The 24,114-nt window shown below is 42.2% G+C and overlaps 1 protein-coding gene across 1 annotated transcript in view; it reads right to left on the bottom strand.

The window, feature by feature from the left end:
* col22a1 (collagen, type XXII, alpha 1) overlaps nt 1-24,114 on the bottom strand; it is a gene marked incomplete at both ends in the record, with an annotated part of 109,162 nt that overhangs the window by 2,752 nt on the left and 82,296 nt on the right. Inside the window, 23 exons of the mRNA XM_080735391.1 lie at nt 2,514-2,580; nt 3,555-3,734; nt 4,827-4,871; nt 4,977-5,012; nt 5,120-5,191; nt 7,403-7,456; nt 7,649-7,702; nt 8,120-8,173; nt 11,073-11,117; nt 11,212-11,265; nt 13,872-13,925; nt 14,097-14,150; nt 14,344-14,397; nt 14,925-14,978; nt 15,079-15,132; nt 15,604-15,657; nt 16,327-16,440; nt 17,266-17,301; nt 18,168-18,212; nt 18,863-18,916; nt 19,033-19,068; nt 19,666-19,743; nt 22,131-22,175. Of these exons, the coding sequence (XP_080591517.1) occupies nt 2,514-2,580; nt 3,555-3,734; nt 4,827-4,871; nt 4,977-5,012; nt 5,120-5,191; nt 7,403-7,456; nt 7,649-7,702; nt 8,120-8,173; nt 11,073-11,117; nt 11,212-11,265; nt 13,872-13,925; nt 14,097-14,150; nt 14,344-14,397; nt 14,925-14,978; nt 15,079-15,132; nt 15,604-15,657; nt 16,327-16,440; nt 17,266-17,301; nt 18,168-18,212; nt 18,863-18,916; nt 19,033-19,068; nt 19,666-19,743; nt 22,131-22,175 (1,393 nt within the window). The remainder of the gene's footprint in view (nt 1-2,513; nt 2,581-3,554; nt 3,735-4,826; nt 4,872-4,976; nt 5,013-5,119; nt 5,192-7,402; nt 7,457-7,648; nt 7,703-8,119; nt 8,174-11,072; nt 11,118-11,211; nt 11,266-13,871; nt 13,926-14,096; nt 14,151-14,343; nt 14,398-14,924; nt 14,979-15,078; nt 15,133-15,603; nt 15,658-16,326; nt 16,441-17,265; nt 17,302-18,167; nt 18,213-18,862; nt 18,917-19,032; nt 19,069-19,665; nt 19,744-22,130; nt 22,176-24,114) is intronic.

Below are 24,114 nucleotides of genomic sequence, written 5' to 3'. Positions count from 1 at the left end.
CCCTGACTGGATATTAATATTTTTCTATCATAATTGTGGTAGAAATATTTATAGAGTAACAAGTATACAGTCTAAATCTAAAGTCTAAATCTCACGAGTTCTCTCCCCCACCTATGCTTGCTCTCTCACTCTGTCAGCAAATCTGTACCCTGTATAACTATTTGTATGTTGTCTTTATGTTTAGAACATATCCTTATAAGACCATGTTAACATGTTAGAAGAGCATCTTGGACTATAAGAGCTGTATGGTAATGGTACTAGGGAGGCTTGTGCCCGGAGGGGCTGAGAGGAGAGGCCAGGAGGCCTTCTCCCCTGATCCTGTGAATGCTGACACTATGTTCAACTATTTGCCTCTTTGGAATAAATCTTTGTCAACTCTTCAAATCCTTCATCCTTGTGGAACATTAATTAATTTCTATCATATTTGGCGTCCCTGGGTGGATCAATATTTCATCTTTACCATAGATGGATACTTGGTCAAAAGAACTCTGGGGTGAAGGAACTTTTTTGAAAAGGAGATTTTTGAAAGCAGACCTAAAGCAGGTCCACCACCATGAAGGACAAAGAGGAGACTACTACAGAAGCAACTTGCAAGCTATATGCAAACTCAACAAGAACTGACTTTCAAGCAGATCTACAAGAATGGAACCTCGCGGATCGATTTTTCCTGTGAAGACAGCTCCAACATCATGGACAAAGGGAAGCTTTGCTAACAAGGAAAGCAAGCCTACCACCAAATCACACAGATTGACAGCAGAGGTGACGGAATCGACACCACGTCGAACACCAACAGACTTTTGCCACAGCAGGATACCAAGCCAAGGAGACACACATGCGGTGTGAGAGCCACTGGGCGCTGGACCCCACCAGACCAGTGGAGATCGCTGAAGCAAAGACATTAACCGCCACATGCCATAAGCCCGATGAAGATGGGAGGAACGGAGAGAAGCCATGAAGACTACAACAACTATGTGTTTGATATTAAGCTGAGTAATGTAATTAGCTAAAAGTTGATATCTAAAATATGAGTCAACAAGGCATTTGCCACTAATGTGAGAATATTTGGTTTTATGGTCTAAACTCTGGTATTCCAACAATTGCAGAGTTGTCGGGCAGCTCCGGACTAGGATAAATATAGAATATTACCGTAACCAGACGAAAGATATTCTCTAGGACGGGAGTGCATGCGGGCTCTTGATTTTGTAAAACAGAGTTTCAAAGTACAAACAAATATAGATTCACATTTACTAAAATTCGAATTTTCGCATATTTCAGTGCAAACAAGCAAGCCAGTTGGTAATGTTATATAAAACATAAGATACCAAGTACAAGTCAAGTTTGAACTGTGATTGACCATGCATGTAAAAGTCGTGAAGTGATTATTAACGTAGCCAGACGATTTTAATCCACGTAAAAGTCATGCATTGCAAGTATTAACTATTAACGTAGGTCGGGAATAGTGAATTAATTATTTAAATTGCTATATCAACATGTAATTGTCTGAAATGTCTATTGATTTGGCACTATAAATATCCTGTTGTATGTAAATGAATAGATTATTCATTCACAAAAAAAAAAGGATGGAATGTGGTAGAAATATTTATAGAGTAACAAGTATACAGTCTAAATCTAAAGTCTAAATCTCACAAGGCTACTCATTTAGCTGTACCTGCAGCTGTCAATCTAACAGCTGAGTTCTCTCCCCCACCTATGCTTGCTCTCTCACTCTGTCAGCAAATCTGTACCCTGTATAACTATTTGTATGTTGTCTTTATGTTTAGAACATATCCTTATAAGACCATGTTAACATGTTAGAAGAGCATCTTGGACTATAAGAGCTGTATGGTAATGGTACTAGGGAGGCTTGTGCCCGGAGGGGCTGAGAGGAGAGGCCAGGAGGCCTTCTCCCCTGATCCTGTGAATGCTGACACTATGTTCAACTATTTGCCTCTTTGGAATAAATCTTTGTCAACTCTTCAAATCCTTCATCCTTGTGGAACATTAATTAATTTCTATCATAGTCTCAGTGCATGCGTCCAAACAAGTTCAGAACGCACAGAATGTAAATGACACTCGTAGACATTATCGTCGTTGTCGGGTGGAAACCTTGTATGTCCAAAACAGTTTGTTTTGTATTTATACTTTTTTTTTTAAATCTTTAAAAAGATTTAAAATAGTGAAAATAGCTGATCTAAAAGCGCACAACGCCTCGCACCGTGAGTCGTTGTGTGCTTGTAGATCTGCTATTTTCACTAATTTTGTGCGACAGTCTTGTATGGTGAAGCAGGGCTTTACTTTACAAAAAAAAAAACTACAAATTTGAAACTTGGAGATACAAGGTTTCTGCCCGACAGTGACGATATTCACATTCAACAAAGGTCACACACACACACACACACACACACACACACACACACACACACACACACACACACACACACACACACACACACACACATATACAAGAAGCCACAATGAGCTCAGTACAGCTAAGTGAATGATGCAGGTCTCACCGTCTAACTGCTTGGACAGCTCCTCCTGGATGAGCCTCCTCATCTGTTCCAGTGATACCGACTCTCCCTGCAGGGGGCGTGCATGAGCACAATGACACCTTTACATGTCTGCTTTTACGTCCTAAACTGGAATTATGCATCTCTCTCATCTCTCATTAGAACAATAACAAGACCATTTATTTAATTTATTTGCGCAGCGCCTATTATTTAAAAATATATAAAATTGCCAATCTACGGCAACACATTGTGAACTTGTAGATCGTCTATTTTCACTATTTTAAAAATGTTTTTTTCCAAACAATGTCTGATAAGTTTAGTCATGAAGCATAAGACGCCTTGCAAAAAAATAGGGCCCTCTGGGTTAATTTAACTCTGAGAGAGTACAAACCCCGTAACGCATACATGGGCAACTGGCGGCCCGGGGGCCACATGCGGCCCCCACCTTCACTTAATGCGGCCCACTGGTTAATACCAGAATACTGATACCGGTATATTATTGATTTCAGCTGTTACAATTACAACCATGACCTGCTTTAATTCCGTCAGTCTATATTAGTAGCTTAATGACTAGTATAGTAGTATTAAAATGTATTTTTTTATGTCCTTTGTTTTTGTATTTAGGTTCATAAAGACAAGTTAACATTAGTATATAACTAAATGCGTTTGAAATTAAATCAAAATGTTACATTTCAGGATTCCAATTAAAAAAGAAAAAAAATATTCTGGATTCCAATTCAAAAGAAGCAAAAATAGCCGATCTACAAGCTCAAAACGCATCGCAGCGCGATGCGTTTTGAGCTTGTAGATCTGCTATTTTTGATTATTTTGTATGAGATACACTTAGAATGACAAAGTAGGACATAGCAATATGCAATGTGGCCCCCTGGAGTGAAGGTGAAAATATAGTGGCCCTCGCCATCATCAAAGTTGCCCACCCCTGCGTAACGGGTCCATTTGGTTCCATTTGTACCTTCTCAGAGTCACAGACCCATAAAGGGCTACTGTACCATTAACCAGTGTGTTCTCAGAGTGCTGACTCACCCTTGGCCCTGGTTGGCCAGGGTTTCCAGAAGACCCCTGCGACCCGGGAGCGCCTTGCTCCCCTGGGGGTCCTGACATGCCCATCATGCCCGTGTGGCCCTTCCTGCCAGGCATGCCAGGGTTGCCAGGCATACCTGGCTCTCCCGATTGTCCCTTTTCGCCCTTGTTGCCAGGGTCACCCTGAAAATAGATGCACGTGATGGTATAGTGTAAGTCAGTGGTTCTCAACCTTTTCAGGCCGCGATCCCCAAAACTATTCATTTTAACTGGGGACCCCCTCACCCTGACTAGCACTGAGACTTGAGGCATTACATTTTATATAAGACGGTTTGTTGAGAATGTGTTGCGAGGCATTGTGAGCATGTAGATCTGCTATTTTCAAAATTTCTGCCTCTAATATTTGAAAATTTAGCCAACGTTTAATTTGTCGTTTTAGAGGTATTAAAAAGTCCTTTAAGTGTCATTTTAGAAATGTGCATACTTAGAAATGTGCATACTGTATACCCTCTATAAACTTAAACTTTATGTTGGTCTGTTTACTGTCATCTGGGGATCCCCCAAAATAATTTGGGGACCCCCCTGTGGGTCCCGACCCACAGGTTGAGAACCACTTACTGTAAGTGACCGGTTTGATGTTGCTGTGACGATCCTATCTGACGCCACTATAAAAGGTATTTAAAAAGCTCTCTATTCTGACAGCAATCATTGCTATAGAGTTCAGCAACAGGGGTCTCCCCTTCTGTTATGGGAGTACCAGGGACGTGCTGGACCCCTGATTCAGCCCGGGAAAAAGAGTTAGAGAGGCCCTCATTGTGCGCTATAGAGAGATCTCTCTCTATAGCGCTGCTGCTACTCAAAGATTTGCCATTTCAGATCATGACAAGTGACAAGCCAGTGGGCCAATTACATGAATTAGGCCTATATTTCGTTGTTGTTGGGTGGAAACCTTTTGTTTTGTATTTATCATTTAAAAAATGATTTAAACTAGTGAAAACAGCTGATCTACAAGCACACAACACCTCGCGGTGCGAGGCGTTGTGTGCTTGTAGATCTGCTGTTTTCACTACTTTTGTGCAAACAGTTTACTTTTTTCCTAATGGCCCGGCCTGGACCGGCCGAGAATGAACCGGCCGTTCGGGAGTTGTCCCGCTTTCCCCAATGGCCAGCACGTCCCTGGGGAGTACCTTTTCAGATCAGTATACTCGGTATCGATCGATATGCAAGTTATGGGAATTGGAATCTCTATCGGGATGGAACATCTCTAATACTCACCCTCTCTCCTTTGATGCCCCGATCACCAGCTCTGCCTGGCATCCCCTATAAAAACACCCAATAACAGCGTGAATGAAATAAATACAGAGATGCATCATTTAAATGTACTTTAAATGATGTACATGTAAACGTGTCGTCGTTAACAGTTACCTGCTTTCCCTCCGGACCGACAGGACCGGATGGACCCTGAGGATTGGAATAAACACCTTGTTTGAAAAAGATCACCAAGACACTTTGCAAATAACATTGATTTATTTTACATTTTATCAAAGTAGGAAAAAGGGAAGACTCACCGCAGGGCCTTTAGGTCCACTGAAGCCAGGTAACCCTGGACTCCCTGGCTCTCCTTTGTTTCCCATCTGACCCTGTTATTGAAGCAGAAAACATGGCTGCTCATCACATGGCGCACACCAGGGCTTCATTTGTGCCAGAGCTGGCCCGAGCCAAGCTCCGGAACCTGCCTGCTATGGGCTCCGGCAAATCTAGAGCAGCGGTTCTCAAACTTTTTTAAATGTTTTATTTCAATGACCGCCATACTGTAACTGTACAACTGAAATCTAATGGACCCGTATTGGGGTAGTTTTGGTTCAATTCGTACACTCTCAAAAGTTACAGACCTGTTAAGGGTGAAGAGTCAATTTGGAACCCTCTCAAGTAACCCAGAGGGTCCCTGTGTACCCCACTTTGAGAAGCAGCATAGGTAGGGTGTTCTGTCACCTAAAATGCACATTACAATACCCTTTTATTTTAGGCTATTTATTATTAATTTAACTTTTACCTTTTCCCCTAAAATGTCCCTTCCTCCAATGGAAAACGACCGTGGATGAAATGAAACACAATTTAAACCCTTTATTATTCGATGTTAGGAAAAATGGTTGCGCTCATGAGCCGTGACTTTTAATCTGATTCATGAACTCTGGCAGCTAATAATTTACAAATGAAACACTGGCGCACACTGAATCCCTCAGTCGCCACACAGGATTCAGCATGATTAACATTTTGGCTGAAGTTCTTGATATCAAAATATCATAAAATAATTAGTACCAATCTGACGCTCAATATTCTGTCTCTTCACCCTCTCTCATAAGTTCTCAACCTGCCTACTTGTGGGATATCGTCACTGTCAGGCAGAAACCTTGTATCTCCAAGTTTCAAATGTTTTTTTTCCCCCCGTAAATTAAAGCCCTGGCCTACATCATACAAAAGTGTTGCACAAAAGTAGTGAAAATAGCATTAAAAACATTTTAAAACATTTAAAAAAAATGGAAGGTTTTGGACATTTCCATCGGACAACGACGATACTGTATGTATCTCTCTGCAAGACATCACTATAAGCCATATCTCCAAAACTGGTGGGACAAACTGTACAACCAACGTTTCAATTTGTAGCTATGATTCCCTGCTACCATTTGACATAAAAGGAAGCAAAACGACCCGGCGCCTTTTTTTTTTTCTTCTTCTTCTAATCTCTCTAATAATCTGACCTGTACCTCTTACTGATGTTGCTGCTACAACACTGAATTAATTCCCTCATGCGAAAAGCTTATCTTATCTTATCTAATCTTATCTGATGCTCGCTTGTATCAGTCTTCCAATCAAGTCTAACACAAGACTAATGTGTTTAAGCACATCTTTATCAAAGTGTCTCTCCCTTTCTATAAGAGTCGTATGATCTAAAAATCTGCCTCCAGCCACCCTGCAGTTAGTCTCTCGAGAACAGACTAGTGAAAATGACCTTTTCTTTGACGATGGCTAGCCAGATTGCCCTGCAGTTAACCCAGACTTCTTTCTGGCTAGTGTCTTCAGCAGGGGCGTCACACCAAATTCTGGGCCCTGGGTACAAGGATTCACTGCGGGCCCCCCATGAATGTTAACTATTGAAAAATAGCAGATATACAAGCTCATAGCGCGGCACCGAGTGCCGCGCTATGAGCTTGTAGATCTGCTATTTTTGAAAAATTGTGAAAATGTGTGCCAAGAAACCTATGTTTCCATGTCAGTGATGCTCAAACCTTTTCATGTGAAGGACCCCCCATCTCAAAATATTTAGTTCCAGGGACCCCCCAGAAGCAAAATTTGAGTTTCAAATGTTCACTTAAAAAATACATATATTCAAAGATGTGCGCACATTTTCACGACTTTTCAAAAATAGCAGATCTACAAGCTCGCAGCGCGGCACTCGGTGCCGCACTGTGAGCTTGTATATCTGCTATTTTTCAATAGCTAAAGTTACTAGGGCCCCTCCACCTTGGGCCCTGGTAACTCAGTCCCACTTTCCTACCCCTTGTGACGCCCCTGGTCTTCAGTTCCACCTTGATCTCTGCTACTTCATCACTCTCATGAATAATCATGTGTTCCAGGTGTAATCATGGCACCTCGACATTCATTCCTGTATCGCTTTGATAACTCGAGTCATGTCGAGGTTTTAGACTTTAAGCTCGCTTGACTGATTGCGTCTCAACGCCTCCGGATTTGGAGCGGAGCCCTGGCTCTGTGTGTCGCACGTATAGTTCCACCTTCTCAAAAACACCCCGTTCCATCTAAATAAAGCAGAAGAGAGAGAGATGATGACTCACTGGAGCTCCCGGCGAGCCTGGCTTTCCTCCTGGCCCAGGTTCACCTGCTTTGCCCTGAGGGGATGGAGAGAGGGAGAGGGAGATCGGGAGAGCGACAGACAGACAGAGCACAGATGGGGATAGGGTTAGAGGGAGATTCAATGGGACATCAGTGTCACTTACTGTCATTATGTATCAGTCATTCAGACGTGTGCTGTTCAGTTGTAAATGTCAGACACACACACATCTCCTCCGGCCATGACTCACCGGTTCTCCTCTCGGACCGTTCATTCCCTCAGGCCCTGGAGGACCCTTAGTGCCCTTCACAACAAAACAAAACAAACATTACCACGTGTTGTTTGGCGTCAATGCGGATTATGAAACGCTGTGTTGACTTCCGATCTACTACTACTGCAGTGGTTTTCAAACGTTGTCACGTCAAGGACCCCCAAATTCATAGGATTTTGACCCACGGACCCCATCTGGAAACATTTTGTGCCAAAGGACCCCCCATAAGAGAAGATTTGTTTCAAAATGCTTAAAAATTCCAAATGTTTCACAACATCTGCACGGCAACGCATCATCATGACTCGCGATGTAACGCGGTGGGAGCTTGCAGATCGGATATTTCCGAATAGCTAAAGTCTAAAATAGGTTTAAAGTGGTACTGGTTCCTCATTTTGCTGGGGACCCCCTGGAGCTCATTTGAGAACCACTGCTCTACTGCATCAGACTCACTTCTTTTCCGGGTTTTCCCTCGCGCCCTGGCAACCCAGGCTTTCCATCCTCACCCTGTTTGTAAAGAGAGAGAGTTTGGTGAAAAAGTTCAATTCAATTCCTCTTTATTGGACAGCAGAAGAAAATTACTTTACAACGGCTCCGTAAAAAAAAAAGAAAAAACACCACAATTCCATGACCTCAACTAAAATGAAATAGAATACATGATGATTAAAATAAATATAGAGGGTATGCACATGCATCAAGTCAGTGGCAAAGTGAGTTTAACGTAGTTTAACATTATTTAATGCAATCAGGCAGGACTTTTCTGTTTGGATGTGCGGGCTATCGCCCGCATACCTTCTGCGGATGATGATGATGATGCCACGTGCATACCCTCTATAATAACTAACACTAAACGAATTGGCCAAACCATTTAAAATATTAAAATTGACTTGACAATGTACAGTATTACTTCAGAAAAGGAAAGAGGAGCACCCGTCAAAGAGTAGTTCAACAATATGGGTGCACGGTTCAGGCATCAATGAACTTTAGAACAAGGACACCAGCACTCACTTTAGAACAGATTCTTCTTTTGTTTATTAAAGGGTTCCCCCCAGCAGCAGCTAAATAAACGGACGTTTGGGCCCAGTGGGCCTTTCTCAGTGTATCAAGGAAGGCCCACTGAGCCGAAATAAACAATAAGCAAATGTAGAATCCGTTCTAAAATGTGTGCTGGTGTCCTTGTTCTAAAGTTCTGATGTACAGTATTACCCATATATCCTTATTCAATTTCATATGAAACCCTAGACCCGTAAGATTCCACATAAATTGATATTGCGGCACAAACTATATTAAAGCGCATGCCTTTTCGGCAATATTTCTTCTAATGCTAAATCAATCACTGAGTCAAAGGTTGCAGTGTGGCGTGCCAAAACGATTTCCACCGCATAAATCAAAGTGAGCGCTTTGAATCTAATCGAATACAGCGTCAATTTGATTGACGGTAATTGGATCAAATTCGTAAGGAGAACAGCTAGGGTTGATTCTGCCCCGTCTGTGAGACATTTTTGGGTGAAAGAAACTCACTTCACAGTTTCTCTAATAAGTTTGCCTATGCTGTCAGAGAGCTATCTCCGTTGCACAGAGCTCGCTCTAGGGCTGAGCGTCTGTCTGCCTGGCTGGCATGGGCACGTTGTGTGACTCAGAGCTGGCAGTAATGAGCTGTGCTATTGGTCGTGGTGCATGTGGCACAAATCTTTCCTCAGGGTGTGTGTGTGTGTGTGTGTGTGTGTGTGTGTGTGTGTGTGTGTGTGTGTGTGTGTGTGTGTGTGTGTGTGTGTGTGTGTGTGTGTGTGTGTGTGTGTGTGTGCGCACGCGACTGTGCGCTGAGAGACAGACTAACCCAGCAGGTGCGATGTCGCCTCTCAAAGAGTAAAGTATGTGTAAAGAACGAACACTCTCGGAAACGTCGGGGTGACATGCACGGTTTCATCTTGACATTTTGCGGCACTGTATGATATGCCATATGCATACGTTATGGCTGTATGATTCGGTTCTTGCTCATCTGTGTTGGATAATTACCGTAAATGGCTGTTAAATCTACAATCTGGGATTTACTAATCTTCTGACTACGGCGACGTTACCCGTTACTTTTTGATCATGTGCCAAGATGTTCCCGGGTCAAATCAGTGCATATTAGACACCATAGGAAACAGGCAGTCCGGTGCCGCTTTCCTAGATATTTTCTGGTTATGTGGATTCATAAGCCTTTTTACGTCAGCCAACTACATTTGCAGACTTCAGCCAAGTGCACCAGCATGTTATCAGCAAGAATGTAAACTTTGTGGCCGTAAACTAAAGAATGTCCATAAAGACCACCTGCCGATGTCTGGAATAATAACCCTCAACCATGGCCATCTGTTGAGTTCGATAATATCTTTGTGGAGAACTTATATTGTTTAGAAATTTGTTGGCCTACTGCACATGAAATATGACGCAGATCAGTCAACTTATTTGAAAGAGTAGAAAGGAGTAGTTCAACCCCAAAATGACTTTTTTTCTATTGATTACTCATGCCATGGAGACTTGAGTTCAATAATATTCTTTTGTATTTGTCGCATTCGTAAGACAAAAATGTGATTATAGTATATTTACCCCCATTGACTCTGGATGGGGACCCAAATGCATGGCACTGGATTTGGAAACCTTCGGAATATTATTGAACTCAAGTCTCCAGGGTGTGAGTAATCAATAGAACTACTCCATTAACATGACTGCCCACTAGGAGGTGCCAGTCATCCCCTCTGAGTGCCCCCATAGCACTTCCATAGAAGAATACGAGGCCCTGTTGCGTCAATGCATGCGTGATGACGTCACTTGGTCACATGAGCGCAGACAGGATGTTATTGTGTAACTTTACTGTATGGGCTAGTGTTGATCATAGCTGTTCACTGCCGATCAAAATTTTGACATTTTGCCGCACGCGGCCACAGTTTTAGCCATAAAACAAACATCGGAGATAAAGGGCTTTAAAGATGGGGAAATGCATTGGAGTATACGGAGAAAAACGGCCGCGCGATGCTCTCAGTGTCGACTCGAAGCGACTAGCGGCTAATGGGCTACATCCAGGCGTAGCCCCGACCTAACGGTGAGATATAAAGTTATACTGTAATTACAGTAAACGCGTCCAACGCGTCGTGGGCCTCCAGCGACATCAAAGAAATTGTCGCGTTGACACCTCGTGGGCACCCGCTGTGTTAACTGCGGACAGACACAGCTACAGGGACGAACGCAAGATCCTCTGCCCTGGCCTGGCGGCGATAATAATAAAGTAATCTGAAGCACTGCGCACTGGATTGAACAGTAAATCTGCTTCATCGTAGTTCAGACATCTGATTCTGAACCGAATCATACAGTATCAGGAGAGCGGGAGAGAGCAGACATAAAACCTGTGGACTTTAATATTACTGACCTTGAATCCAGGAGGGCCAGGCTCTCCTCTGTGTCCCTTGAAGCCCTGTATGGACACATACAACAATTACCACTCCATTCATTTGCTTGGACGGTTTCACTTTGGGTTGATCTGAACAGTTTGTGAGTATGGTACTTACTGGGAGACCTCTGAGTCCAGGGTTGCCTTGTGGGCCAGGCTCTCCCTGCTTGCCCTGAAATGACAGCAAAAGCATCCATTTGTTTAGTGAGCCTCTGAAGATATTGTCACTATCAGGCAGAAACCTTGTATCTCCAAGTTTCAAATTAAAGCCCTGCTTCATCATACAAAAGTGTCGCACACAAGAAGTGAAAATAGCCGATCTACAAGCACACAACGCCATTTATGCTAACACATAAAGAGTTGAAATGTGGACATTCAAGGTTTCTTCCAGACAGCAATATTACAGTTTGTTGCTGGGTTCAGGTTCTGCTCCGCTTCGCCTCAGGGGTACCGGGGGTCGAGATCCACTTTGATGGGTTTTATTAAGGCAGTTCATATACTGTACCAGGTTACAATGTTGGTGAAGTCGTTGCTGGATTTCATCATGAACTCGACTTTCAGGGCAAGAATGAACATAACACAATTGGAGGAAAACAAACTTTCATGATGGTGACTCACTCAATATACCAGTAAGCATTGAGGACTTCAGCCTTGAAACATGCCAACTCAACTTCATATCTCTTATTTTCCCTCGCTCACTGGTGGCTTACTACATACAAGACACCACCTAACGACAGGGATGGTGTACTACACGTTCTTCATCTACACTGAATAAAATGACAAATAACTAACAAAGTTTTAATACATAATTAAAATAATGCTTGCAAAATAAGGAGTGTAGATCCCTAACATCCTTTAAAACTAGCCTAGTCTTACCCTCCCCCTGACCCTTCTATTGTAAATATCTATATATTTTCTTGCACTGTTTTTTTGACTTTTTCTGACGATTTCTACTGCTAGTCTGGGCATTTTGTGCAGAATTTTGATGGAATCGTGCACTTTACGATAGACGCATGAAATTTGGCACACAGTTAGAACATGCCATATGGAACATTTTTGGCTATAGGGCCATCGCAGATTTGTCTTGGGAAACTTGTGGGAGCCAATCAAAGTTGGGCTCTCATAGACTTTACCGTACAGTAAAATAATACAAAAAATAAATATGCTTTAAGTAGCTTGTGAGGGGTCAAACTAGGTGTTTTTCGGGATTCTGAATCCAATGCAAGCATTTGTTTTGCACGAAAAAAAATCCTTGGGCTAAAAACGGCCCCCATATAACTATGGTTTAGTGATGTCATCACTTTTCACAGTTTTGAGGGGCTGTTGCAACTTTGATTGGCTCCCACAAGTTTCCCAAGACAAATCTGAGATGGCCCTATAGCCAAAAATGTTCCATATGGTATGTTCCAACTGTGTGCCAAATGACATGCTTCTATCGTAAAGTGCACGATTTTTGCCCGAAACGCTCTGACTGTGCATAGTACTGTGTTCTATCCGTATGTCATTCAATGTTATATGAGATACATAAAGGTTTCCTGTGTAAATAAGACCGAAAAGCTTACTAGGATCTACTTTTAGTTGACCTCGTACCAGTGAACTGTACTGTCATAAAACTGTACCTTTTCCTATGCAAACTTCTAATAAAGTCTTCAATCAATCAATCAAAAGGCTGTATACAGAATGCATGTGATTCTTTTTTTTATGTTTCTTAAATTCCAGATTGTGTTACAAATTACAATGAGGTAATATTTTGTGACAATTCACAAGCTTCTCCACTGTCATAATTGTGTCATCGGTTGCCTACTGTACATCAACTGAGAGCACGAGTCAGCCTAAATGATCACAGTTCAAACTTCCTCAATGGACGTTCTTTTTTTTTTTTTTAAGCCAAGGAGGATTCAATGAATCAGCTCGCAGTTGACCATCCTTGACCCAAGACACCAGAGACCATTCACCAAACCACATTGGTACCTCTGTCACGATCCGTGTCATTTTCTGTATTATTAGTTAGGGTTTTACTTTGCAAATAAGTACCTTTAATGTGTAGTGATCTGCTAGTGTGTCCTGTTTTCCTTATTTGCGGCTACCTGTCTTGTGTCCTGTCCTGTATTTACTGTAGCAGTTGTTGTTTACCTGTGTCCTTTTATTCCTCTAGCTCCCTGTGTTGATTGTCACATATTATGTGTTCACTTACTGTATGTCTGGTTATCACTGTGTGTATTTAAACCCTCAGTTCTCTGTGTTCTTTACCAGTTTATAGATGTTGTTACAGTGTTTGTTTCTGACTTGTGAAACCCTATAGTGTTCCTGTGTATATTATTCCTAGAGTTAATTTAAAAATTTGTATCCCACTATTTTTGTAACCCATTTTTTCCACCCGGTGTCAATTGTCCAATGTAATCCTGGGCGCTTACACTCCCTTGTCCAACCTGGGGAGAGCAACGGACTGACCTCATGCTTCCTTCTATGCATGAAGCCGCTTCTTTTCACCTGACAGGGGGGATTTCCCCGGTTGGACACCATGTAACGCGTGGAAGGGGCACGTTATTCAAACCGGTTCCTTTCCCCTCCATCAGGCGCCCCAGCTGGCCAGGGGGAGGCAGTAAAGAGAGTTCCCAGAGTATTTTTCTTTGTGTTAACTAGTTGTTCCTCGTGCCATTGTGATGGGTTGTAGATCAGCTATTTTCACTGAATGTTTGCATACTATAACGGAACAGGGAGGCTGGGGTTCAAGTTCCTAATGAGCGAGTGGTTCTGGTATCACTGAAGCGTACTCACCGACTCTCCAGGTTCTCCGGGACGGCCGTCTTTTCCCATTTTACCAGGCGGACCCTGAAGGAAAAAAATAATGATCAGTTTAGGCTCAGAGATTCTCAACCTGTGGGCCCACTAATGGGCCGCGGCGCCCACCCATCTCGACCACAGTGCAATGGAGGCTGTGACGGTGACACTGTTTAATTGGCATAATACTTGTGTGCATCAAATCCATGTTCCTCCACATACCATCAATCCAGGGAGACCCGACGGTCCTTGGATTCCTTTGAGACCCTCCTTGCCCTGGTAAAAACAGACACACAAACACAAAACATCAGGGCAACAAAACCCAACAACAACAACCGATGATGAATGGCTACTATTACCCCAGCCTGGTTGACCTCGCTGCCAGAGGGACCAGGGTCTGTACAATAATGATGACACATGGGTAATGTGTGCTCTGGGCTTACAGTCCACAGCGTGCACACAGGCTGACCTTTTCTCCAGGGGATCCCGGGGGCCCCACGGGGCCAGGCTGTCCATCATTTCCCTGAAGGGAGAGAAAAGGAGGATATTAACGTGGGAAGGAGAGGATATAATACCGGTCTGATGACAAAGTGTGAACGGGATATAACGTTAATCGTTTTGTTTGTTTCTGTGTTTGTTTACTTGTGACTTCACCATTTTGAAACGGATTAAGGCCCAATCAGTGATACAAACAAAATGGATCACCGAAAACAACAAAGAACTAATAGCAGTGGAGACAGTTCTTGATAGAAGACTAAAAACAAATATCAATGTATTTGCTGTATTCTGGGGCTGTAATAGGTTTGTGTAGGTCGGGAATGTTTTTAAACATTAGTGTAAAAAAATTACTTCCAAAAGTTGCAAATAGCAACGCCATCTACAAATCCAACTGTACAACAACTTTATCCAACAATTGATATGTTCAAAACAATGGGTCTTTAAAACAATGGGTCTTTAAGTGCTCGTCCCACTATCAAATCCTTATAAAGAGACAATAGACTTGTTTGCACAGTTCTATACAAAATAGGTCAGGAGGACAGTGTTACTTACAGGTTGTCCCATCAGGCCAGCAGCTCCTGGGTGGCCGGGAGGCCCTGGATGTCCCTGTCAACATACAAGAAACAACAACGTCCATAAGAGATTACCACACTTTCACATTCATTATGATGAATATATATTCAGAAGAGTGTAAAAATGTTCAGACCTTGTCTCCTTTGTCTCCAGGTCCACCAGCAGGGCCTCGGTCACCTTTGATACCCTGAGAAATACAGCACACGAGAACTGAGAATGATTCCAGATATAGATACCCCAAGCATTTCAAATCAACACATACTAGACTGAACAGAACGCCCTTTTATTGTTTTCAAGAAAAAATGCTTTTATTGTTTTCAAGAAAATATCCTTTTATTGTTTTTAATGATGAGACATTTTGTAAATAAAACTAACACTTCAATAATTTAGTGGCTGTGTACACTGGTAGCCAAAGTGCCAATATTTTATTCTGGACACAGAGATGCGAAAGACAAAGTTTCGACAGCTTAACTGCCTTCTTCAGGGTATGATAACCTATTTCCTACTAGCCTCGCATAGCCAGACAAGCCGAGGGCAAATGTTCTTTGCAATGGCAGATTCATCTGGCTATGCAAGGCTAAATTCACACCATTCCTGTCCACACAAACATACAAAGATTCCGACACACGGCCCCTAATTGGCGTTTTTGGGAACTCACCTTGGCTCCTTCGGCCCCGGCAGGCCCCGAAGGTCCGACCGGTCCAGGCGGGCCCTGTGATAAAATGACACAGCGAGGCCATGAGTCTCTGTCACAGAACACGCTACAATCAACAACACTGTCACCGGGTCACTAATCGCTCACCGCACCCCTCCGGAGGACACCTGCCTAATGACGCGGAGAGAGCCTCCCCAATCCGTCAAGCACGCAAGGGTGACAGATGACAACAGCTCATACTGTACCCTCATACTATGTATTCATACTGAAGTAAAAGTATCAATAGTGCAATGAAGAAATACTCTGTTACAAGTAATAGTATGGAAAAACATTTACTAAAAAAAGTAGACTACAAAGGTATTGGCATCAAAGTAGAATGTACTCATTATGCAGAAGGTCCCATTTCACAAGTTTTCAATGTATAAAAAATGCATCGCAACACATTGTGACACACTGTCAGGCAAAATTTAAGTCTAGGCTATACTAGGCTATACTTATTACACCATGTTCATGCCATGGGTTTTCAAACTTTTCAGCTCAAGACCCAAAAGATGAATTTGGTGTCTCCCATGGACCCAAACACAAAAAAAACATTACATTACGTTACGAATAAACCAAATCAGCCGCTGTATTTCAAACATAGTGAAAATAGCTTTTTGGGGGGGAAACCATTGATTTACACTATTAAAAGCAGAGTAATGTCATGATTAACGGCCTGTGTCTTACCTGGTAGCCGTCTTGGCCGCTCTTCCCTGCTGGTCCGGTCAAGCCTTTGTCCCCTGGTATGCCAGGGAGCCCGGGGGCCCCGGGGGGTCCGGCAGGACAGTCATTACACACATCCTAGAGCACAGCAGCAGAGGCAAGCTATTAGCGTCAATAGATTCTTTTTCAGCGGCCATACAGCTATCAGGACACAGACTAGACAACATACAGTAGACAATACACAGACAACAATATCATTTGAGTAGAATATCAGCTACAACCTTGGACAATACACCCCTTACATACATACATACTGTTTTCACTATTGTGTCTCTTGCAATGTTGCTTGTTTCACATATGGGGACAACTGATGGATATTTGCATTCTTGCATAAATCAGGCGTATTTAAGCTACACTACATCATGTATAGTATATTGTTCATTAATGTGTGCTGTCTTGTACAAATAAATGAATAAAGTCAAATCAACTAAAGTACACAAAGTACTAGACCAGTGGTTGTCAAAAGTGGTGTCCAGTCTCCAAGGACCTTGAGAGGATTTTAGATAGACCCTTACAGGTCTGTAACTCTGAGAGTGTACAAATGGAACCAAATGAGCTCTTGTGCCCTCTCAGAGTTAAGGGGGTCCTTGAAATGAAAAATGTTTGAGAAACACTGTACTAGACTGTCATGGATAAGTGGAGACATCCTCTACTCAGTAGAGTCTACTGTACATGCTGAATGGAGGTGTGTAAAAGGTCAAAGTACTTGATGAAAATGATCTCTGCGCCCAAATGTGCAACCTATCGTATACCGTCAGCCTGGTGGCATAGGGTGGTATTGGTTGTATAGCGAGTGTGCTGAGTCACTAGTCCTATTTTTTAAGGTGCCTGGGTCATTGATGTCATTCTTTGATGAATGTAATTGAATGATTGATTAATATCAGCAGCATGTGAGCTCCTTACCTTCAGGTTCAAGTCAGACAGGTCTGCTCCCTTTCCCTGAGAAACGGATGAATGGATGGACAAAGACATGAATGAATGAATGAATGAATGAATGAATGAATTAATTAATTAATTAATTAATGACGATATTGTTAAGTATAGTCTACTTTTATAATTACCAGTAAGACTCCCTAATCGGGAGATAAGCGACCATCAGGTCGCATACACAAACTTTAGAAGGCCAATCAGGAGGGAATATGGGAAATGGGACAGATCCATGTTGATGACATGACTTTAGAGATACTGTGTACCGATTTGCGTGAATTTAGGGGAAAAAATGTGTTTCGTAAGAATCTGCCTCATGGTGGTGCTAGAAACGATGGTTGTGTTTTGGCAGTCAAGGAGTGTGTGTGCAAAGTTTGGCATGGATCGGGGCAATGGTGGCAGAGATTTGAGTAGGGCAAAAGTGTGATGTGACTTGTGATGGACAGACTGACAGACAGACAGACAGACAGACAGACAGACAGACAGACAGACAGACAGACAGACAGACAGACAGACAGCCGGTGGAGGTTTCGATAGTAACTGCGACCTGATGGTCGCAATAATCTTGCACTAGTTGTGTTTGTTCGGTGCCATTATATATATATATATATATATATATATATATATATATATATATATATATATAGGTCTGAAGTGGGTTTGTAATAATAATCAAAAGAAAGTAACTAAAGTTTTCAAATAATTATAGTGGAGTAAAAATACAATACTTGCCTCTGAGATGTAGTGGAGTAAAATTAAAAGTATTGAAAGTATAGTGAAAAAATTTCCGTATTACACTTGAGTAAATATAACTTACTTTCCACCACTGCTAATAAAGTGTTCAATCAATCAATCAAAAAGACCATGCCAATACTTACAGGCTCTCCTGGTGATCCCTTCTCTCCTGGTCTGCCCGGCAATCCCTTTATTTGGAACAAAGGCAATGAGGTTTGTTTTAGCCGTTTTCATAAATCCTTATACATGGTGATGTGATATAATGCAACAGATTAACTGCTAATGATTCTTTTCAGACTTGATTCATCTGTCAGTTTAATAAATCCCATAACATCTAACCATAAAATGAAGGTAAAATAATAAGACAATTAAGTACAAAATGATAGTAAATTATCATCATTTATGAACCCAAATAGACATCTTGTAATTGCTTAAAGGGGAAGACCACCCATTTTCAATATTGAACTATGTCATTAATATACTTGAGGGGAGTTGTGTGGAAATAGAAAAAAAGTTACCCCCCTTCTGTGTTGCCTAGAACTGGAGGATTGATTTTGGGGTTTGTATTGTAAAGTACAACTTGATGACATCACACCGTTGTACTTTACAAACCCCAAAATGAATCTCCTTTTGAAAGTCCTTTAGTAACATGGTAAATATCAATGTGCAAGAACACTCTAGATTGAAGTGTTCTTGTATATCGTCTGTCGGGTGGAAACCTCATGTCCCGAACTTTAACTTTTCAGGATTCAAATTCAAAAGTAGGAAAGGAACAGATCTACAAGCTCAAAACCCGGGTTTCTGCCCGACAGCAACGATATTCTTTGTCTGTACTCACATTGTGTCCAGCGGGACCCGAAGGTCCAGCGATGCCTGCTGGACCCCTTTGGCCCTGAAGCAGAAAATGACAGAAATAGAAGGCACAGTATTAGAGTCATATAAGAGTCAACAGCGTTTAGACACACAGTATGTTTTTGACAAAAAGTCCATCTTGGTAAAAGCGCTTACAGCAGGTCCAGGGTTCCCTGCAGCTCCTGGTAGGCCCTGTGTGTGAGAGAGATGACAGAGATTAAATATACGATGAGAAACAAAGACCACAGGTGATGCTTCCTGGTCTCTTCAAGAGAAGAGCCCAGTTATTGTTGCGACCGTAGGTGGCAGTTTACTATCAGAACCGTCACAGCTTGTCCGTAGACGTCCGTCCGGACGGGTAACGCCTGACCCTGTGGTTCCCCTGACACATCACTGTGACATCACAGGTGACATCACAGTGATGTCAGATACTCAGAGCAGGGATCTCCATATATGAGCTTAAACAGGTGACATCACAGTGATGTCAGATACTCAGAGCAGGGATCTCCATACATGGGCATAAAAGGGATTCGGTTAGGGATCTCATATATGGGCATAAAAGGGATTGTATCCCAGATGAGTGCCCTGTTAGGAGAACCACACTAACAGAATCCATATATGGCCAAGACCTTAGGTGCACTACTGGTTATCTGACTGACGTTTTGACTTCCGTCTTCCTCAAGAGTCTGTTTGACTCTGAGGAGGATGAAGCACACTGTGACTTCTCTTTGTGTCTATAAATCAGGCTCATTAGGAAAGCAGTAAAAGGATAATGATGTTTTTTCTTACCGGAAGCCCCGTCTTGCCTTCTCCTGGGGTGCCTCTGTCCCCTGGCAGTCCCTGAAGCCCCTGTGATCCTGGTTGACCCTAGAAACAACAGGACAGTTAGTGTGATCCTGGTTGACCCTAGAAACAACAGGACAGTTAGCATTATTGGCTGAGAGGGTAGAGAGGTCAGGGTCACGCCAACATACATGCAGTGGTGGAAAAAGTACTCACATTTTCTACTAAACTAAAGTAAAAGTATCAATACTGCATTGTAGAAATACTCTGTTAGGGTGCCCTCACACCAAAGTACCTATGAGAGTGGAATCCGCATTCCGCCAATGCATTTCAATGAGAGTGAAGCGGTTTCATGCCAGCAGAGGATTTCTGCAAAAAACGCTCCCTTCTCATTGAAATGCATTGGCGGAACGCGGATTCCACTCTCATAGGTATTTTGGTAGAAGTAGAAGTCCAGAATTAAAAATGTACTCGAGTAAAAGTACGAAAGTGTTGACATCAAAATGTACTTGAAGTACCAAAAGTAAAAGTACTAATTGTGCTGAATGTCCCGTATTTCAAGTTTTCAAACTCTTTGGAAAATAGCAGATCTACAAGCTCACAATTCGTTGCGATGCAACGCATTGTGAGCTTGTAAATTGATATATGGCTGAAGTGGTTAATGTATGTTTTGCTATAATAATACAAATCTACAAAGTAACTAAAGTGTTCAAATAAATGTAGTGGAGTAAAAGTACAATATTTGAATGCACTTTACTTTACAACACTGACGCCAACCTACATGTGGATGTCTCTGAGCAAACATACACTGAAGGCATATTATGCTGGATGAATGTAGAAAAGTAATTTCCCCCTCATTACATTATGATACAACTTTTTTACACTGTCTGTGATAGTCCATGTCACATGAAGGAAGACCTTTATTAATATTAGCATCATGTCTTTAAAGGTGAGGTGATGTTTTGAGAAATGTGCAGACACCCTCTATACACTTAAACTTTATGTTGGTTTGTTTACTGTTGATCATCAGTTAATCATCTGGGGACCCCCGAAAATAATTTGGGGACTCCCCTGGGGGTCCCGACCCACAGGTTGAGAACCACTGCCTTGCAGATCTGTAACTCTGAGATTGTACAAATGGAAATCAATAGTTATGCGGGTGCTTTAAATTAGGTCCAGGGTAGACTGTCGCGCCTTTCTTAGTGCTCAGTAATTTATAACTTAAAGGAGTAGTTCACCCCCAAAATGACTTTTTTTCTATTGATTACTCACGCCATGGAGAGTAGAGTTCAATAATATTTTTTGGTTTTTGACACATTCCTAAGACAAAAATTTGATTCGAGTAAATTTACCCCCATTGATTCTGGATGGGGACCCGTTTCGAAACGGGTCCCCATCCGGAACGAATGGGGGTAAATTTATTGTTATCACATTTTTGTCTTAGGAATGCGACAAAAAACAAAAAATAATATTGAACTCTACTCTCCATGGCATGAGTAATCAATAGAAAAAAAGTCATTTTGGGGTGAACTACTCCTTTAAGGTTGATGGCGGGAACTAAGAAGAACTGAGGAGGTGAAGGACTGATGAGGTGAAGGACTCCCAGACCACAAAAAAAAAAAGATAAAAACATCTTAAATTGGTTAAATGCTCAACCCTAAAATGCACCAATGTCGATGGCCTTCTTTGTCCAATAACGTTGCACTTGAGCACTTTAGGGCTGAGCATCTACATTTCATTAGTCTCTGTCTAAGGAGGAGTAGTCCTTGAATTTGTTGCGATGTGCGAGTCCTTCGTCCCTTTGGTGCTTGAAATTAAAAGGTTTGGAGAAGCACTGGTTAGAGAAACAGAGAATAATAAATAAATAATAAATAAATCTAGAAAAGTAATCTTTGTCTCCCCTTCCCTTTGCCATGACCCCAAGATCAAGCTCCTCATAACAAAGCTGTGGCTATAATCAATGCAGTGGTCACAGCATGCTGCTCATAGAAATTGCTTTTGGTGCCTTCAACGGAAAAGGGGAAAAAAAGGAATCGTTTTCTTCATCCCATGTGGGGGAAAAAATGCTCACTGACAGAAAAGCACCTGTGCATGCAAAAAAAGAAAAAAGACACACACCTAAGACAATACTACAAAAATGACGCGCGCACACACACACAATCATTCAAACATGCCTACCTGCCTGCAGTCAGAGTGCAAACACACACATGCTCACACACACACACACACACACGCGCGTAATAAACATTCTCAGAAACACATATCCACCATTGAACAAACGCGTGTGCCGCACGCACGCACGCACGCACGCACGCACGCACGCACGCACGCACACACACACGCACAGTCGCACACACACACACACACACACACGCACACACACACACACACACACACACACACACACACGCACACAAAAACACGCGCACGCGCACGCTTTCTCCTAAACTTATACAATAAAATCCCATTACCTTCAGCCCTGGAGGACCCTGAATTCCTGGAGGTCCTGGATCTCCCTGTAAGCATCACACATGACATCCATCAGTTCCCAACAGCATATAGAACTACTGCAATTAGAAGCTCCTCTGAGGATAAATCAATTACACTTGAACCTCCGTCTGGGTTTACCTGTGTCATTCTTTACTGTAATGCACATAATTGCAGGCCTGGGGGACCCCCAGGGGTCCTTGAGGGAGGTTCCATGGGGGGGTCCCCAGCTAAATGATTGATAGTTACTTAGGAACTAGTCTCGCGACTCTCGCCTGGCCATAATACTATTCCACAATCTCCTTCTGTATATAGAGTCTGGAACTACACTCCCTGAAAGCAAATTCCAGCAGCTATAGTCATCTGTTCGTCATTTCCGTTCACAAACATAATATTTAAAAAAAAAAACATTTAGGCAGCAAGATATGCTTTAAATAATTTGATTTACATTAGGGCAAAGTTACGCGACTGCTAAGAAGAAACGGAAGCGGGAAGGAGGCGGAGTACAGAGAGTACAGGAAAAGAGAAAATCAATCATCGGTATCATGAATCAGAGCTCACCTTTTGAAGAATATTACATAATATAATACTACAAAAAATAAATGGAGTGGAAGAGCTGCAATTAGTGCCTCCTAAGAAGATTTATTTTAAACTGTAGCCATAAAAATTTCAGTAAGTACCGTTTTGATGATAGGTTGTTTTCATCATTAAACATAATGGTAAAATACGTTTTTACATTTTACTCTTTTTCCCCACATGCCCCATGTAGTATCCCCGCATGGCCCAATTTGAAAAACACGGGCCTAATGCACAACAAACCGGGCGTCCTTGAAATTAAAAAAACGTTTGAGAAACCACTATTTTACAGTAGTGAGATAATTGCATGGTGCCAGGGGCGTCACAAGGGGGGGGGGGGGGGAGTGGGACTGAGTTATTAGGGCCCTTAATTATTTTATGCTGAAAAATAGCATATCTACAAGCTCACATGCCGCGGTGCCGCGCTGCGAGCTTGTAGATCTGCTATTTTTGAAAAGTCTTAAAAATGTGTGCAAATCAGCAACATTTGTAACTCAAATTTCGCTTCTGGGGGGTCCCTGGAACTAAATATTTTGAGATGGGGGTCCGTGGCTAAATACATATCATTTTGGGAGTCCTTCACATGAAAAGGTTTGAGCACCACTGACATAGAAACACGAGAGGTTTTTCATGTAAGGATTTAAAATATTCAAAGACTTTTTTCACGATTTTTCAAAAATAGCAGATCTACAAGCTTGCAGCGTGGCACTCGGTGCCGCACTGTGAGCTTGTATATCTGCTATTTCTCAATAGTTAAAGTACCCAGGGCCCAGAATTTGGTGTGACACCTCTGCGGGCGTCCTTTTGAGAAACCACTATTTTACTGTAGTGAGATAATTGCATGGTGCAGCCGGAGGGCTAGCACCTGGCAACAGTAAAGCACACACAGAGCTCTGTGTTTTGGATGATATGTCTTAACAATGTTGTTTCTGCTTGCAGTGTCAGCACATTGACCACATGTCTGAGCTGAGAGAATGATCAGCAAACACCGCAGTGCAGCGGCTACAGTAAATGTGTGCGTTCAGGTGAATGGGACGCTATCAGGCCTTCCTTGTGGTTACAGAGCTAGTCTGGCGTAACCACGCCGTTGTTTAATGTTTTTTTATTTTATTACTTTGTTTGTAATAAGTTGGGGGAATATCTCGACATTTCGTCTGGAAATACTTTTATAAAATAGAAAAAAATACGCACATCTCTTAAATAAGGTGCTGGGTGGAAAATAGCATAGTCGAAAAGAAACCCGCACACTCCAATTAAGTGAATTTATTGAAGTTATGAGCACTAGCTCTTCCATAAGAACCCCATGTAAGTTAGCCCTTGGCATCTCTTTTGTACCTATACCACAAAAGGCAATTTCAACACCCTTATTGATTTCCAAAGGTTTTTTCGCAC

Source organism: Nannobrachium achirus (genome assembly GCF_963921795.1).
Source record: "Nannobrachium achirus genome assembly, chromosome: 10".
Taxonomy (NCBI): Eukaryota; Metazoa; Chordata; class Actinopteri; order Myctophiformes; family Myctophidae; genus Nannobrachium; species Nannobrachium achirus.
This window is presented reverse-complemented; position numbering and strand designations above follow the sequence as displayed.